General features: G+C 33.5%; 2 protein-coding genes across 2 annotated transcripts in view; one reads left to right on the forward strand and one right to left on the reverse strand.

Moving 5' to 3' along the window:
- LOC119837921 (N-acetyl-D-glucosamine kinase) overlaps positions 1-10564 on the forward strand; it is a 17385-nt gene extending 6821 nt beyond the window's left edge. Inside the window, exons 4-7 of the mRNA XM_038363712.1 lie at positions 5495-5584; positions 6252-6428; positions 7128-7339; positions 8046-10564. Coding sequence (XP_038219640.1) covers positions 5495-5584; positions 6252-6428; positions 7128-7339; positions 8046-8255 — 689 coding nt within the window. The 3' untranslated portion in view covers positions 8256-10564. The remainder of the gene's footprint in view (positions 1-5494; positions 5585-6251; positions 6429-7127; positions 7340-8045) is intronic.
- A 576-nt stretch (positions 10565-11140) lies between these two features.
- LOC119837952 (serine protease HTRA2, mitochondrial) lies at positions 11141-15505 on the reverse strand. The gene is made up of 7 exons (XM_038363748.1): positions 15020-15505; positions 14353-14484; positions 13838-13934; positions 13144-13311; positions 12568-12668; positions 11972-12036; positions 11141-11321 (listed from the first exon to the last, which is right to left on the reverse strand). The coding sequence occupies exons 1-7, from the start codon at positions 15470-15472 to the stop codon at positions 11156-11158; spliced, it is 1182 nt and encodes a 393-aa protein (XP_038219676.1). The 5' UTR covers positions 15473-15505; the 3' UTR covers positions 11141-11155.
- Between the last annotated feature and the right edge of the window lie 224 nt (positions 15506-15729).

The raw sequence follows: 15729 nt of genomic DNA on the forward strand, positions 1-15729 counted from the left end.
TGTGGGGGTGTGGTACTTCCCCGGTGCGAGCTGGCCCAATTCGTGCCGAAGCGTGCTCGACTCCCACAATAACAATTTAAGAAAACCTCTAAAGGTTTTCTGCAACGAAGAAGCTATATGACATGTCTTTATTGATATTGTATGCCAAAAACTTGTATTATTTGAGAGCCACTACAGAGTTTATGGCCAACTCTTCTCTGTAGTAACTTCTTTTACAACTCGTTTAGTAAATAAGCAAAATTAATGTTTGTGATTAAGAAACGTTGCTTTGGCCAGTACGAATTTAGAGTTTTTTACTCTGGCATAAGATGGATTTGGTTGAGGAAAACTTGAAGACGTTAGATTTTAGAAAGTAAGTCAATATTATAATCCTGATGCTCCTGTCCTGTTGGGTTGTGTAGTGTCCAAGAAAATTAGTCTTAATTCATACAACGCAATTGTTGTAAAATCATGTTATAATCTTTTCCACATCATGTATTTGATATTTAATATCGTGTGTTGTTTTATGAAGAATCCCCGCAGTGGAATGAAATAGATAGCTGTTTATAGATCTGTCCGTTTCAGTACGTGTGGACGTATTTCTTCTGTACAAGTCAATTGAACCTGACCGTTTTAAGAATATAAATTGAACAATCTTTTGATAGCTTCGATTGATGTTATTGTATTATAATTGTAATGATATTGGCCTTGATGTTATTGGACTGGTGGCCCTATGGCCTGTAGCTTTCAGGGATCACGTACAGATCCAATGATGAATTTTCTATATCGCCCTAGAATTTCCTCATTTGCGCGTTCAAACTCTTTAAGTTTATATCATTAGTATAGATATATGTGTGAACTTATGCAGTGAACATTTGGAAACTTTATTATAATGACAATTCTAGTTACGAGTAGTTGCGATCTTAAGAGTATGCAGTTATTAGTTTGCCTGGATATGAGTTATTTGCAACATGAATTGTTTATTTCCATACAAGCGTCAAGTATAGTTATAACATATATGTATATGCAAAGCAGAATGATAAAATGATGCTGTCCTAACACGTGCTGTTTTATTCGTATTATTTTTAATGTTACTAGTTTATCTTTTTAGGTCGGATACAATATCGCTATAAATTATACGACTTTATTCTTCTATAGAGTTTTATATATATCTAGTTGTTGACGCAAGTGACCAAAACCAGTATCGTTAATTTTCTCAAACTAAAGGTTCCGTAGCCAAAGGGTAAAACGGGCACCTTTCTCTAATACTTCGCTGTCAGTTTTTCCATCTGTCTGTGATGAAAATTGATAGTTAGATAGTAGTTTAGCATGAGCAAAAAAACCGTGGTTAAGCGACGTCTGGCACAATCATAAATTGGATGTGTGTTAATTTTTTTTTTTCATTTGTTCTTTAAATAATTTGTCCAAAATTCTTACTGTCGCGAGTCCGTACGCATTCGATTGATTTTATTATCTATTATTAAAACGTAAATAAAGATTTAATGTTGATATCTATTAATATTATATTAGACATACTGGCTATCTGCTCCGGATTCTCCCGTGGTACATGTATAGCCTAGAATTTTCCTTTGTTGTTAGGGTTGCCTGGTAGAGATCGCTACCTAGCGATAAGGCCGCCCTTTGCGAATTTAATTTAAGTTTCTTTTGTTCGACTGCTTATTTTTGAATTTTTTACGCAATAAAGAATTTTCATATAGCCTATGTCACTTATCGAAGATGCAGCTTTCTATTGATGAAATATCTTTTGAAAGTAATCCAATAGTTTTTGTGTGAAGACATTACAAACGTACATACATAAACACAAATATTTCCTCGCTTATATTTTTAGGTTTAGATAATATTAAAATCGTACGACATGACATCACAACATTGACCAATCTATCCCTTGCGATGTAACATTCCCAACAAAAATATGTATTTCCTGTAAATAAAAGAACCATATCTCAATAGAAAGCGAGTTTTGCACCAATTGCAATGTAATGAACCTTGATGATCAGCGTATCTTGCTCTCATTAGTTTATAGGACATCTGATAACCTCTTGCCTTGATCGCGGCGTGTTGTGAATTTGTAAATAGACAACGTCAGTGTTTTCGATACGATTGAGATCAATGGGAAAGTTATTCGTTTTGTTTGTGTGACAGTTTCAGGGGATTATTTGATCCAATTAATGTCATGCTAGCTGTAAACCGCGGCGTCATTCTCGTATTACCAAAGAGTAGCCTATGTGGTAATCCAAATTATATATCATAATATATAATATCTCTCTGTGCCAAAGTTCATAAAAAGAAAGCGCGTGAAAGAGTGACAGATATTCATACATACATCAATCCATCCATACTTTTTTACTTAGGCATTCCCATTTTTATCAATGTGTCGATCTTTTTTGAGTTCTTTATTACCTAATTATTTTATGTATCTTTTATAATATATAGGTATAGTTATATATTATAATATGTTTCTTATAATTTACTGCTCTGACCTCACCGCGCTTTAAACTCATAATAATTATTGAAATATTTTAACTTCGGCAATTTGGTTATGAGAAGTAGATATATTTATTTTAAAAGTCTATTATTGTTTACATTTTTCCAGCTCAAAGAAAAAGCATCTGTGTCTTTATCTAAAATGCGGCCAAAAATACACTATTATGCAATTTATTACATTCCTCAGATAAGCGAAGCATCCAGAAATGGCATTGAATTCTAAAATTCTGTGCATATTAAACGCACGACCTTATCAAACGAATGTGTTTATCGGAAACAACTGTCAACATACATTCTGTTTAGTTTAGACTTTAGATCATACTAGCTGCGCCCCGCGGTTTCACCCACGTAAGTCCGTATCCCGAAGGAATATCGGGATAAAAAGTTGCCTATATGTTATTCCAGTTATCCAGCTGTCTACGTACCAAATTTCATTGCAATCGGTTCCGTAATCTTTGCATGAAAGAGCAACAAACGCACACACATCCTCACAAACTTTCGCATTTATAGTATTAGTAGGAAGTAGGATATAGGATATTAGTAGGATAGTAGGACTACTTGCTCGCCCCGATTCCTTCAGAATAGATTTTATTAGTAAGTTTTTACACTTCGAAAAGTTGCTTTTTATCCAAGCAGAGACTTATCGAATAAACTAATTATAAATAAGCTCTAGTGAGATGTTATGGAATCATAAGTGATGTAACTTCCGTAGTAACTAATTAGTAATCAATGGTGTAGCACGGCATTTTTTATATAAGAAATATTATATAGATTTATAGATAGATCTGTCACCTGATGTTAAATTATATATGCCATCGTTTAAGTGTAAATACCGATGGATTGTAAACTATCTCGCGAGATTGTAGTGTTGATGTAATATGTAATATTCTGTTTACAGCTTAACGCTATATGTTAGACTAGACCGCGGCTTCACCCGCGCGTTCTTAATAAATTTTCATGGTACAAACTTTCATCCTCTATTTTATCCGCTTCGGGGTAGAATTCGTCATGAATTCTAATCCTTTCTTAGCGGATGAGTACGTCACAACATCTATCTGCATGCCAAATTTCAGCCCGATCCGTCCAATGGTTTGGGTGTGCGTTGATAGTTCACTATGTCAGTTAGTCACCTTTGAGTTATAAGTATTTCGATATTTTATAATCTATCGAAGTGAAGCTGTCGAAATGTGAAATTGAGCATTGATTCCATTGAGCACGGCATTCGTTTGAGGGCCCAATCAGTTATGACAATGGAGGACATCGAGGACAATGACCGTTTCTTTATTATTAGAATCCATCTACAGATTTAGTAGTGAAAGCGTTGTTGTATCTATACAAAATAATAATAAAGTTTTGTTCGTATGTTCCTTTGAACGCGCTCACAGAAATTACGGGACAGATTTTAAAATCATATTAATTAATTTCTGTTAAACACTAAAATCTTGATATTTCTATAAAACCAATTTTATCAGGTATCGTAAATACTCTGAGTATATTTTATCATCATAAATGCTATTATACTTAATAAAAGAACGTGTGTTATCTAACAAAAATATAACTACTTCATAAAACAGGTAAATAACCGTACAGTTCGAGGAAATAAAATTATCACTTACGATCCATACAGATAACTATATAATAGTGTTCTTCGTGTTATCTCACTTCAATTTTCCATACACACTTGCATCCTCTTTTTAATCCCCCTTAAGTTTAACTATCTTTATCTATAATGTTAATATTTAATTATTTATAGTATGTAACATAATCTACTGATTATGATAATAACTTAGATATTTTGATATAAACTGCGAGAGATTCGAGACGAATCAAACCTCCTACAATAAAAAGAACTTAATTGCTTTCCAAATAAACAAATTATTATCCTTCGTCCCGATTACTATGATCTGGTATAGTTTAGACACTTTGTAAATGTGAACGGAAAATAATTTTTAGCCGATAAATTAATTTCTGCATACTGTATGTTTTTTATCGGAAGTTCCTTTATGTCTTTTAAAGTGTGTGAAAAATATAGTCAGGTGACTACATTTTTAAGACAGCCCTATAAGTGGTTAGGAACACGATTTACTTGATAAAAATGTTTATCCAGTAAAAATATAGGCTCTCATGCGGGATCCTCTAAACCAAGAGCTGTTATACCGATTGATAAATTTCTATTCCATTAGAATCTCGCATCTTACCGAAAAACATAGAATATATTTTTTACGCTTCAACTCCACTCAAGCGGCTGAAGCATATAAAGTTATAAAGAATATAAAGTATATACTTTATAACTTTATATATAATAATAGTATATAAAGTTGATTCTTTTACATGGTATAATCCCAATAATATATCGTTTTCGATTAAAAAGATTATAAATCGAGTACATCATCGTTATGACGCAAATAGTAACAATAAATTGCATGTTTATCGGACGAGGCAATTGCAATAACAGATGTGTACTAAACTAAAACTCGTACTCGTAAAATGTGAAGATGTTAAGTTCTGTGTCACTTTTTGGGAATTTGTAATCTCTCTTCATCATCATCACTAGCCCATATATGATCCCACTCTTGGGATACAGGCTTTATGTAAGGGTTCAGACCATAATCCACCGCGCTGGCCAAATGCGCTACAGAGTATACGTAAGGAATTTATTTAATCCTAGCGATCCCAATCAGAATAATAGGATAAACTCATAAAATTATTGTATTGTCACGGATCCGTAATCAGTGTACAAAGTTTGAATTAAATCTGTATAAATGATAAAAATCGGAAGGCGTCGTACATACAGACATACAGGTGAATCAAATAAAAGTCTTACAAAAAGGGAAGGAAAACTCTTAGACGCAAAAAACAAGAAGATTTCAATTAAAATATATAAGAAAAGAAATAGGTGTGCAGTTTTATAACGCGGTCAAGCTCAAGAGAAAACGGATGGAAGGAGAGGTGAATTTATTTATTTAATTTTTTGAAAGTAATACATAGTACTTTATTTTGTTAATTACAGGTACTGGGTCGAACGCTTTGCTGAGGACGCCAGATGGCCAGGAGTATGGATCTGGTGGATGGGGATACCTTCTTGGTGATGAAGGCGGTGGTAGGTTATTTAATTACCTTGACGTATATATATAATTCTTCTTAGAATTATTCGGGGTGAAAGGATGTATGGAAGTGTTTTTGATAAACATGGGGAATCGGTTATTCGCGGATTCTTAACGTTCATGGAGTCAGTCCAGAATTCTCCTCAGGTAATAATATATTTGCTTTTCTTTTAGTTTTTTTTTTTTATAACTAAGTACGTAACTGAGCTGATGGTAAGTGATAACCACTGCCTATGTACATTCGCAGAGGTGGAGACATTACGAATGCCCGCTTTTAAAGGATAAGGGATAAAGAAAGGTTTGAAGAAGGTACTGGGAAGGGTGAAGGAACTAAAAGGAAACGGGCTTCCGGCATTCCGGCTTATTTCACGCCGGTCTCCTGTGGGGGCGTGGTACTTCCCCGGTGAAAACTGGCCCAATTCGTGCCGAAGCGTCCTCGACTTCCACATAGTAGCTCTCTATGTGGAAGTCGAGTCTCGCTTCTAAGTTGAAATAGTTATTTAATATATTCCATTTCTCATTTCTCAAAAATAAACTAAGAGACACAAAATATTGTTGCGTATATACTTACACAAATAAAAAAAAACATAAAACATACAAAAAATTCCTTTTTTTATTGAATATGCCTCTACAAGATCTGAATTCAAGCAATTTTCATTCCAGCATACTGGATTGCGCATAGAACGATCAAGATCATATTCGACGATAGTGACGGTTACCGCCCCTCCCCCCACCCCACGGAGAAAGTGTGGGAGTTGGTGAAGAAATACTTCAAAGCCGAGACAAGAGCTGACTTGCTACCGTACGCGTACAAGCACTTTGAGAAGAGTTTCTTTGCGGGTGGGTAATTTCCAATCGATTACAAATCTTTGTATTGTCACCGATCCTTGATATGTACATAAAGTTCAAATTAAATCTGTTCGTTTGAAGTTCAAAATCTTTAAAATTGCTTCAGATTTGATGTTAACTCATATTAGATTTAAAGTGGATCAAAATCAAATAAAAATTGGTTACGCATAAAAGTTCGTAATTACACATTCTCGTCCCGGCTCCGCCCGGATATCAAGATTCCTCTTTTATCCCAAGGGAGTGTTTTATCTCCAAATTATGTCCATATTTCATATTTATTTATGTCCAAATTTCATATATACCAAATTTCCATTCAATAGTCTCATCGTGATTGACGGACATACATCCAAACAAATAAACTTTCACATTTATAATATAAGTGTGATTAAACACGTAATCCATAAAAAATGTATTAATAAAAACACTATTCCTCTATACTATGTTAAGATAATAATATTATATAATAAACTAGCTGCGCCCCGCGGTTTCACCCGCGTAAGTCCGTATTCCTATTCCGAATATCGGAATGAAAAGTTGCCTATTTGTTATTACAGTTGTTCAGCTGTCTACGTACCTAATTTTATTGCAATCAGTTTTTGCGTGAAAGAGCAAAAACACACACACACACACACATCCTTACAAACTTTCGCATTTATAATATTAGTAGGATTTAATTGAATCCGCTTCCAGGTCTAACCGCGCACCTGTCGCAGCTGGCGCGCGCGGGCGACGCGCTGTCGCAGCACGTGTTCGCGGAGGCGGGCGCGGCGCTGGCGCGGCACGCGGCGGCGCTGGCGCGGCGCGCGCCGCCCGCGCGCACGCGCGTCGTCTGCGTCGGCTCCGTGTGGAACAGCTGGCTCGCGCTGCGCCCCGGCCTGCTCGCCGTGCTCGCCGAGCGCCGGGTGAGGCGCCATGAGGGAATGAATGAGGGATGGAGAAAGAATTTAGGAAGAATAAAAGATGGTGATGAGGAATGAAAGAGAGAGAGAAATGACAGATGTGAAAGAAAAGGATAAAAGATAGAGAAAACGGATGAAGGAATGAGAGAAGAACTTATTTATTTTATTAAATTTATTTAATTTCATGTAACACCAACAATAGATACATATTGCATTTAAACTACGGACCTTACATTAAATCATTTTAACTTATGTATTTGTCAATTATAGGTGTACACAACTTTCACAATAATACCACTTTTACAATTATCTCATATGAAAATAAAAAAAATCTAAAATAAATGTACTAGTAAACACTGTATTCGTAATGCTTGATAAACGATTTAAAAGAATTAAAGAAATAATTAAAGAAAAGCGTTTATGCGATTAGCGTATGTAAAACTATAAATTCCATAGAGCATAGTGTACAGTTTGTTTTGTGTTTCTAGTTTGTATTTCAGTATAAAAACTTATTTGGAATAAAAATGAATGACCTACGTTAATATCCATACAAGTTTAAATATAAATTCACTTATATCAATTTATTTCGAATTATTTATATCAATTTAAATCGAAAAGAGTTTCTTTTCAGTATTATCTTATCGTTTTTTTTTTTTATTGTATAAACGCACGTGTAATGGATGGTATTATCTTTATATTTTTTTTTCAGATAAATATGGAACTGGAATTGGTTCGGCTCCGAGTTTCAAGCGCTATGGGAGCTGCGTGGCTCGCGGCCAAGCACGTCGACTACAATCTGCCCCGAGACGATACAGCATTTTGCGAGGTATTTTACACATACAGACCGGAGAACGGGAAAATAAATGGTCACAAGGAGAATGGTTTCATTGGATGCGGATGCAGCGACTTTTGGAGCTAGTTTCTATTGTCATGAGTTTTCAAGTAAATCTAGGTCTTAGCTGAAGTCTGGGTTTAATCTAGACTGCATTTAGGTATCAATAATTCAATAAACAGATATTGAATATTAAAACTTTTTTATATAGGTAACATCATGTGAGAAGTTTAAGGCAACATCCTGTATAATTTAACTTGATAATTTCAAATGCATTTCCCTTAATTGTAAGGTTTAATGTTCAATGTTAGTTACTTCATATACAGGGTGCAATTTTTTAATGCCACTAATAGCAAAATACCTGGAATAAAGTAGATACTTTCTTCTTCAATTCATGGCTATGGCTCATTTCCTTTGTTTGAATTATCAAGTTTGTCAAAAATTGAGTATACAGGATGTAATGTTAACAAATCTAAATAAATTCTATTAAGGGATACCGTAATATATTAAAAACCATACGGACACCATATAGGATTATTCGAAAAACTTTCTTCGTTTTCTTATTTAAAGAAACAATGGAATTAATTGAGTAATAAATTATATTATGCAATATTCAGAATACTTTCCCTTTTAGATGGCATGAAATAATTACACACTGTAGTCATTATAATACCATCTCACATCAGTCAAAAGAAAAGAAAGAGACAGATAGATTTAAGATCTATGTGCCAAATATATTTTTTTACATTTTGAATGTTTGTTATATGGTCAGCATGTGTTTCGACAAATAATTATTTCTAAATATCAAAATTGTTCAGAAGTATTGATAAAAAAGCTAGATTCCTTTTTTAATGTTATAATTCATTAAAAAAAGGTTGAATTATTGTGACCAATTAAGTTTTCCAAATTAATTGTGTAATGGTGTTACATTAATGGAAATATATTAGGGTCTGAACTTTGTGAGATCTGATTAGTTGATACAAAATATATTTAAATATACCTATACCCATAAAACGGATTTATCTATAAAACGTACAGGTATTATTTAAGTGACTTTATAATTGTAAAATATAAACGTTTTTAAAACGTTAGTCGTAGCATATAAGAGGTAATATAACATACTCGAAAGTACGAGGCACATTTTTGGTCCTATACATTGTGAAACTAATTTATACTCACAATAAAAAAACTAGTCTGGTTGAACGAGCTTGCCCCAGGAACTTGTATCGAAAAATTTGTACATCGATTCTCGGCTAAATCCATCACAGAACAGATATAAGAGCCTTTTATCAGCTCATAAAAGCCTAGGGCCATGTAAAGGCCCAACAAGAGCCTTGAGGACGACACAGAGGCGCCGCGTATATATTTTGAAAACGTTCATATATTTGAATGTCTTATATACCTATGAACTCATAATAAGACATATTTAAGCCTGTATATTGACAAAAACCTCACAAACATTGAAAATTATACATTGCTTGCCATGTATAGACACCATCTGGAACTATCTAAGCGATAGCGCATTACAGTGCGTACAATGCGATTCACTAGTGTGGATATCGGAGTACATATTAGGAGACAAGCGGTGACATGTGTTCTAGCACTAATCAGAAATTCTTTCTAACCTCTTTTATCTGCTCTGTGATATAGATATAGGTCTATAGTCTATTACCTAGGCCATAGTTTTATATAGTCACTAATCAATACAACCTATGAGAATCAATGAAAAATAACCCTCTTAAAGGCAGACGGATTTGCATCAATCAGCTAGTAAACTTCTCAAAATGTAAAACCAAAAATGTGTATCTTAAGAGTTCTATTGTAGTCATGTATCAAAGTAGTTTTAAAGTTGTTTATTTTAGAAATATGATAGTTCCTAAATCATCTAGTTTTAGACTTATAATCATTGTTTTTACTTATGTAACATGTAGAAAAGGTTATTTCAGTTACGATCTTAATACGGGGTGAGTATATTGAATTGTTTATAATTGATAAGTTAAAGAATATATACCTACGTATAAAAGAACGTAATTTCTGTCTTAGTTTCGCTTGAAAATAGCATATAATGTCATTTTTTTACGATTTGCGACTTTATTACATGGTAGCATGGTTGTAGTTAGGTTGAACGAAAACAATAAATCGCAGTCTTTCACGCTTTAGAAAGAGCTCTAGTGTCAATCAGAGGCAATAATATTATATGGTTTCTAATAATATAAATAGAAACATTATAAGTATGTTTGTACAGTTAGTATATTGTGTTAGAAAACTTTAAAATTTTCTTCCCGAAGATTTTGTTTTTTTCTATTTACATAGGGACCAATGTATTTAGTGTGTATTATACATATCCTCAGTTATTATATTTGGCAAAATTATTTTTATAAATAAATGGAAAAAAATTATACTTGCATTTTATTTATTCCTTTATGTAGCATTTACGCTTAGTGAAACAGTTTTATTAACAGACGCAATGATTTGTTTTTTTAACTCTTACTAATAATAACAAAATTAAGATCAGGCCGTAAAGAAACTTACTGTTAACACAAAGTTACTTTTTCAGTTAATTTTTTTCTTAATCACCTCGTAGAGTGTGATCACTTAAATTTATTCAATATTAACGGTCTGCCCCGGCTTCGCCCGTCACTTTTTAAAAATCAATCTTTTAGTTTTCGAGATAAGTGCATTTAGAAATCAAACTCTTCATCCTAAAATAAGTACATTCAATAGATACGATATTTAGTTTCTGGGATTAATGCGTTCAAACAAACGAACTCTTCAGCATTATAATATTAGTATAATCTATACTAATAATCTACAGTATAAACAAATTAAGAACGTAATAAGTTCTAATGTGATATATATTTTGCAGTATTATGTAAAAAAAAAGAAAAAAAAAAATACAACAGTGATTCTTCGTCCCACTCCTAACAAGCCTAATTACATAGCACATAAAAAACAAGATAAAAAAAACGCAATAATTTACAAATCATTTAATGCATTTCAGGCGCAATAACAATAGTCGTCCGCAGTCGACCCCTAACAATCTGCATAGTCAATTTGCCGCTCGAATTTTCTAGAACAGAGTATAAATCCGTCGCACTTGTCACCGGCGTTCCGTTTATGTGTGTCACTATGTCTCCTGGCTGAAGACCACCACTGGAAGCAAAGTGTATTTTTAAGGCAAATGTAGTTACAAGACTTATTGAGTGTACAAAGGTTAAAATACAACATATTCAACGGCTTTAAAACAAAAGAAATAAATAAGAATAAGATTTTATCTTATGGGCTGGAAACCGCTTTGTTACGTCACGCGTTACGGCGCTGGAAAAAAATCTTTACTTGCTATATACTTGTCGTTCCTATATCGCTATTGTAAGACACTAATTATGCGTGGTCGGACTCGCGTTCGTAGATGGTCAAGACAGAATCGATTAGTCAGTTTTTGCGTCAAAGTAACAAACATATAATATCCATCCTCAAAAATTATTATTTCATAAAATGTTTCAATACAATGGATATTGCTATTATTTTTATGTAATTTGGTACGGCGATATAAAGGGATTTTATAAACTCACTACAAATATAAATGCGAAAATGACCAAGTCTGTCTATCTCTTCTTCACGCATTTTAAATTCGTACAGAGTGGTTTGAGATTCGAGTAGACAGACATAGGTTAGTTTTTATCTCAAAAATCTCATCGGACAAAAAGCATGCGAGAATATCGGGGTTATCTATTTTTCCCTTTGACTACGCAGGCAAAGCCGCGAGCGGACTTCTAGTCACTTAAGAATATTACAATACTCACTTATAAGCTGGGGATCCTATTATAACCTTCCATACAAGGATACCGTGTTGAATGTCTGAAGGCATCTGTAATGTTAATTAATTCTTCGTTTCTTCTACAAACATAATACTATACTGTATTGTACATCTACCCTCATATTAAGAGGAAATAATTACCACTGAATAACGACTTAAATAATATAAATGATGATTCTACATTTTGGTTTTATTCCAGTTTCGGTGAGAGCCAAGGCGAGAGCCCAGTATTATATAAAAAGAAACCATTATGTGATAAGTAAATAATATGTTAGATAGATAGTTTTTCCTATCGTTGCTAATATAGATGTTTTTTTTTTATGTCATAATCAGCAATGCAACTTGTGGGTCTTCTGATGGTAAGCGCTACCCATAAACAATAGTTTGTACTTTAACATGGCATTGTAGCTCTTAAATTTGTGATATTCGATAGATGGCGCTATGTTTAAAATAAAAAAATGTGTCATCTTTGATGGTGTTGATGAACTGTTAATTCATTGTCCACGCGGGCAGTTTCCTCTATCCACATAAGTGGCATTATTTTAGAAAACAACTCATTTACTGGTTTATTTATAGTTTTACCTCTGGGTTCCTCATCCGTAACTCCATAAGAATGTTCGGCGTTAAAGACAGCATCGTGATACCAAGGTATCGCCTGGATATTTGGGGTGACTTTGTTTTTCCTGGAATTAATGCAATTTATTAATTATATCCTACCGAAGTTCATTTGTTTTATTTAAGTGTACAGCGCGAAAATTAAAGTAATTTTTGTCACTGTAAGAAAATTCGGTTACCTATTATGCTAAAATCTACCGAATTTACACAAATTCAAACAAACATAGTTAAGCCATTTTAGTTGACTTTGATTACAGTGTCATAGAAGAATCCTATATTTTATATAAGTTAAATGTATGGTTTCAAATTTCTCAATAAAAATTAATAACATTAAATTCAATTTTTAAATACTTAATAAATATAAATATTTAAAAACAACATGAGGCGGGATTCGATCCTGCGTCTTTCGCCATACTAGGGTGACGCCTTAATACTCTGTTACCTTCTATATATAAAGCATTTTTGACTATCCTCTATATATTTCAAATATTGTATAAGTTATGTTAATTATTACCTGCCATGTTTTTTAAATTTCATACTCACGTTTCGCCAGGAACTCTTTGACATAATCAATGGGAATAGCAAAAGATATGCCCGATGTCACTTTCATACTATTTATGCCGATAGCTTCTCCATCCAAATTCACCAACGGCCCGCCACTATTTCCAAACGTGATTGGTGCATCCGTTTGTATGTACACCATGTCTTTACCTAGAATATAAGATATGTGATAGTTATTTTTTTTTTATTTATTAAACTTTATTGTTCCAGTATACAAATAAACCTTAAAAATAAAAATATTATAACTAGAACAGTACAGAAGGCGGCCTTAGCACTAAAGAGCTGGAAGAGTTTCCAGGCAACTAAAAAGGAAGAAAATTTTCAATTTGACTGTTTATATTTTTTTCTTAACCAGGATTTTCGACTGGGTGAACCGATTTTGATGAAGCCTCAATTTCAATAGGCAATCATTTTATGAGAAGTAAAAGTCCTAGATGAATCTATCTAGAATCTAGCTGGATATTGCCATGATAATATTTTTCCTATATCAGCATATAATATCTGTACTTTCTTTATATCTATAAGTCAAAACTTCCAAGTCAGTATACTAACTGTATGAATAAAAGACAGTTTACTACTCTGTCATCCGATCTCTTCATCTGCTATGACCCAAACTCTATTCACACCCGTTATCCCCAAAAAATATACATGAATACATTATCTATGAATATACTACCTTGCAATCCCAATTCTTTGCTGGCTCTCTGGGTGGAGCTCACCACGCCAGCTGTTACTGTATTACTTAACGCTAGAGGACTACCCATTGCTACCACCTGAAAAATGAAAGAAACATCCTCTGTTATAACTATGCCTTTCTAAAATTATACAAAAACTTTAGTGTTAATTTTTTTTTAAACACACAGGGATGGATATGAGAGTTATTGGATAACTTGTTATCATCTATGATTTGTATACCTAACAAAACCAATGGAAGAACCTTAAAAGTTTATTGTGTAATAGTAGTACACTGTGAATGTGATAAAGTATTGTATTGTATAATCTCGTACAATAGCAATACTCCAACTATCCCTTGTGTCCCTTAACTAACTAGGTTATTGTTATGCTTTGGGCATATAGTTTTTCAAATTCTATGTTATGCAAATTGTTTAATAAAGCTGCGTCTAGACTAGTCCAGAAATCTTTAAAAAATTAACCCATTCTACATAAACCTTAAAGTTTAGAAATACAAACCCACTCGCCAGGCCGCAAATCAGCAGAGGAACCCAATTTCATTGTGGGTAAGTTATTCACTGGTATCCTAAGTGTTGCCAGGTCTGATTTCATATCTACATCTTCTAAAAGTCCGACGTGGGTGGATCCATCCTGAAATAAAATTAAATATGTTAGCATATAATGCATTATTTTTTTCATTGTTCTCCAATGTTCCGACATTATGAATAATAAACCAGTGAAAAACACTGACTAAGGGACATGTATAAATCTTTTTTTTTTTTGAGCCCTCCCACTGCTTGTTTATCCCATTTAACCGCTCGATGACATCTTTACCGTCACACATTTACAGATTTTATATTAATGATAACATATTTAATAGAAGGTAAGAAAATCTCCTATATTACATACAGATTATATTTAATAGAAGTTTTTATTACATTGATTTCAACAGTTTTAAATTTAGCATCACAGTAGATATTTAAGCTATCAGAGGTGGTGTGTATAATGCGCAGATAAATAGAAAAATTAATTTATTTCCTGCACACTCACCTGGTCTGAAACCCCCACTTTTCGATTTTATTCCACGCTGAACCGACACTCCACCTCATGCTAGATTCTTATTGAAATTGTTGACATATGATATGACACAATATGCTCAGAACATTACATCACACATTTCACTCACCATAAGTCGTACGAGAACCACAGCATTCGGTTTATTTACAACAACGTGAGCGTTCGTCAATATCAACCCATCTTGATTCACTATAAATCCCGAACCGTTCGAAATCGTAACAGGTTTCCCAGAGAAAAGGTCCAAACGCCTACTATCTTGGATTTCTATATACACGACTGACGGGGCTGATACAGCCACGACATCAGCTATGAAGTTATACTTCTCACGCCTACCAGCTAAACTTATAGTAGCAGCTTCTATTCTCTCCTTTAAGCTCACATAACTACATACTCCAGCTGCAACAGCGAGTATGCCACCAAAATATTGTCCATTGCGTGACCTGTCACCTCCATTGTGGTTAGAATACTTATAAGTAGACAAAGCACGACTAGAACATCTACAATTAATGTATTTTAATGATTTTAAGTTAAAAAATCGAGACACAATCCTTGTATTTATCATCTTGTTGCCAATATATTTATGATGACAGTTGACATGTTGTTGACAAATGAGTAATGACACATTTGACATTACTGTCTACTGTTTATTTTGATAAAGTACACAGGCTACAAAACAATGCTCAATGGCGCAAGCCTGCACGGATAATTAAAATAAAAAAGCTACCTATTAAATAACATTCTAGGCTAATAAAATTTATAAGCGGGTTGATGATAATATATTATTTAATTATCGACCCGGATGACCAAAATTAAATAAAT

This window comes from Zerene cesonia, chromosome 29 (assembly GCF_012273895.1).
Source record: "Zerene cesonia ecotype Mississippi chromosome 29, Zerene_cesonia_1.1, whole genome shotgun sequence".
Classification (NCBI taxonomy): Eukaryota; Metazoa; Arthropoda; class Insecta; order Lepidoptera; family Pieridae; genus Zerene; species Zerene cesonia.

What these genes read in the sequence shown, in the direction of transcription:
- LOC119837952 (XM_038363748.1), bottom strand. Translation starts at nt 15,472, where the DNA reads ATGATAAATACAAGGATTGTGTCTCGATTTTTTAACTTAAAATCATTA. An exon ending in TGGTTCTCGTACGACTTATG is followed by an intron (nt 14,485 to 15,019) that starts GTGAGTGAAATG and finishes ATTTTATTTCAG; the next exon opens with GATGGATCCACCCACGTCGG. An exon ending in ATAGGATCCCCAGCTTATAA is followed by an intron (nt 11,322 to 11,971) that starts GTGAGTATTGTA and finishes CTTTGCTTCCAG; the next exon opens with TGGTGGTCTTCAGCCAGGAG.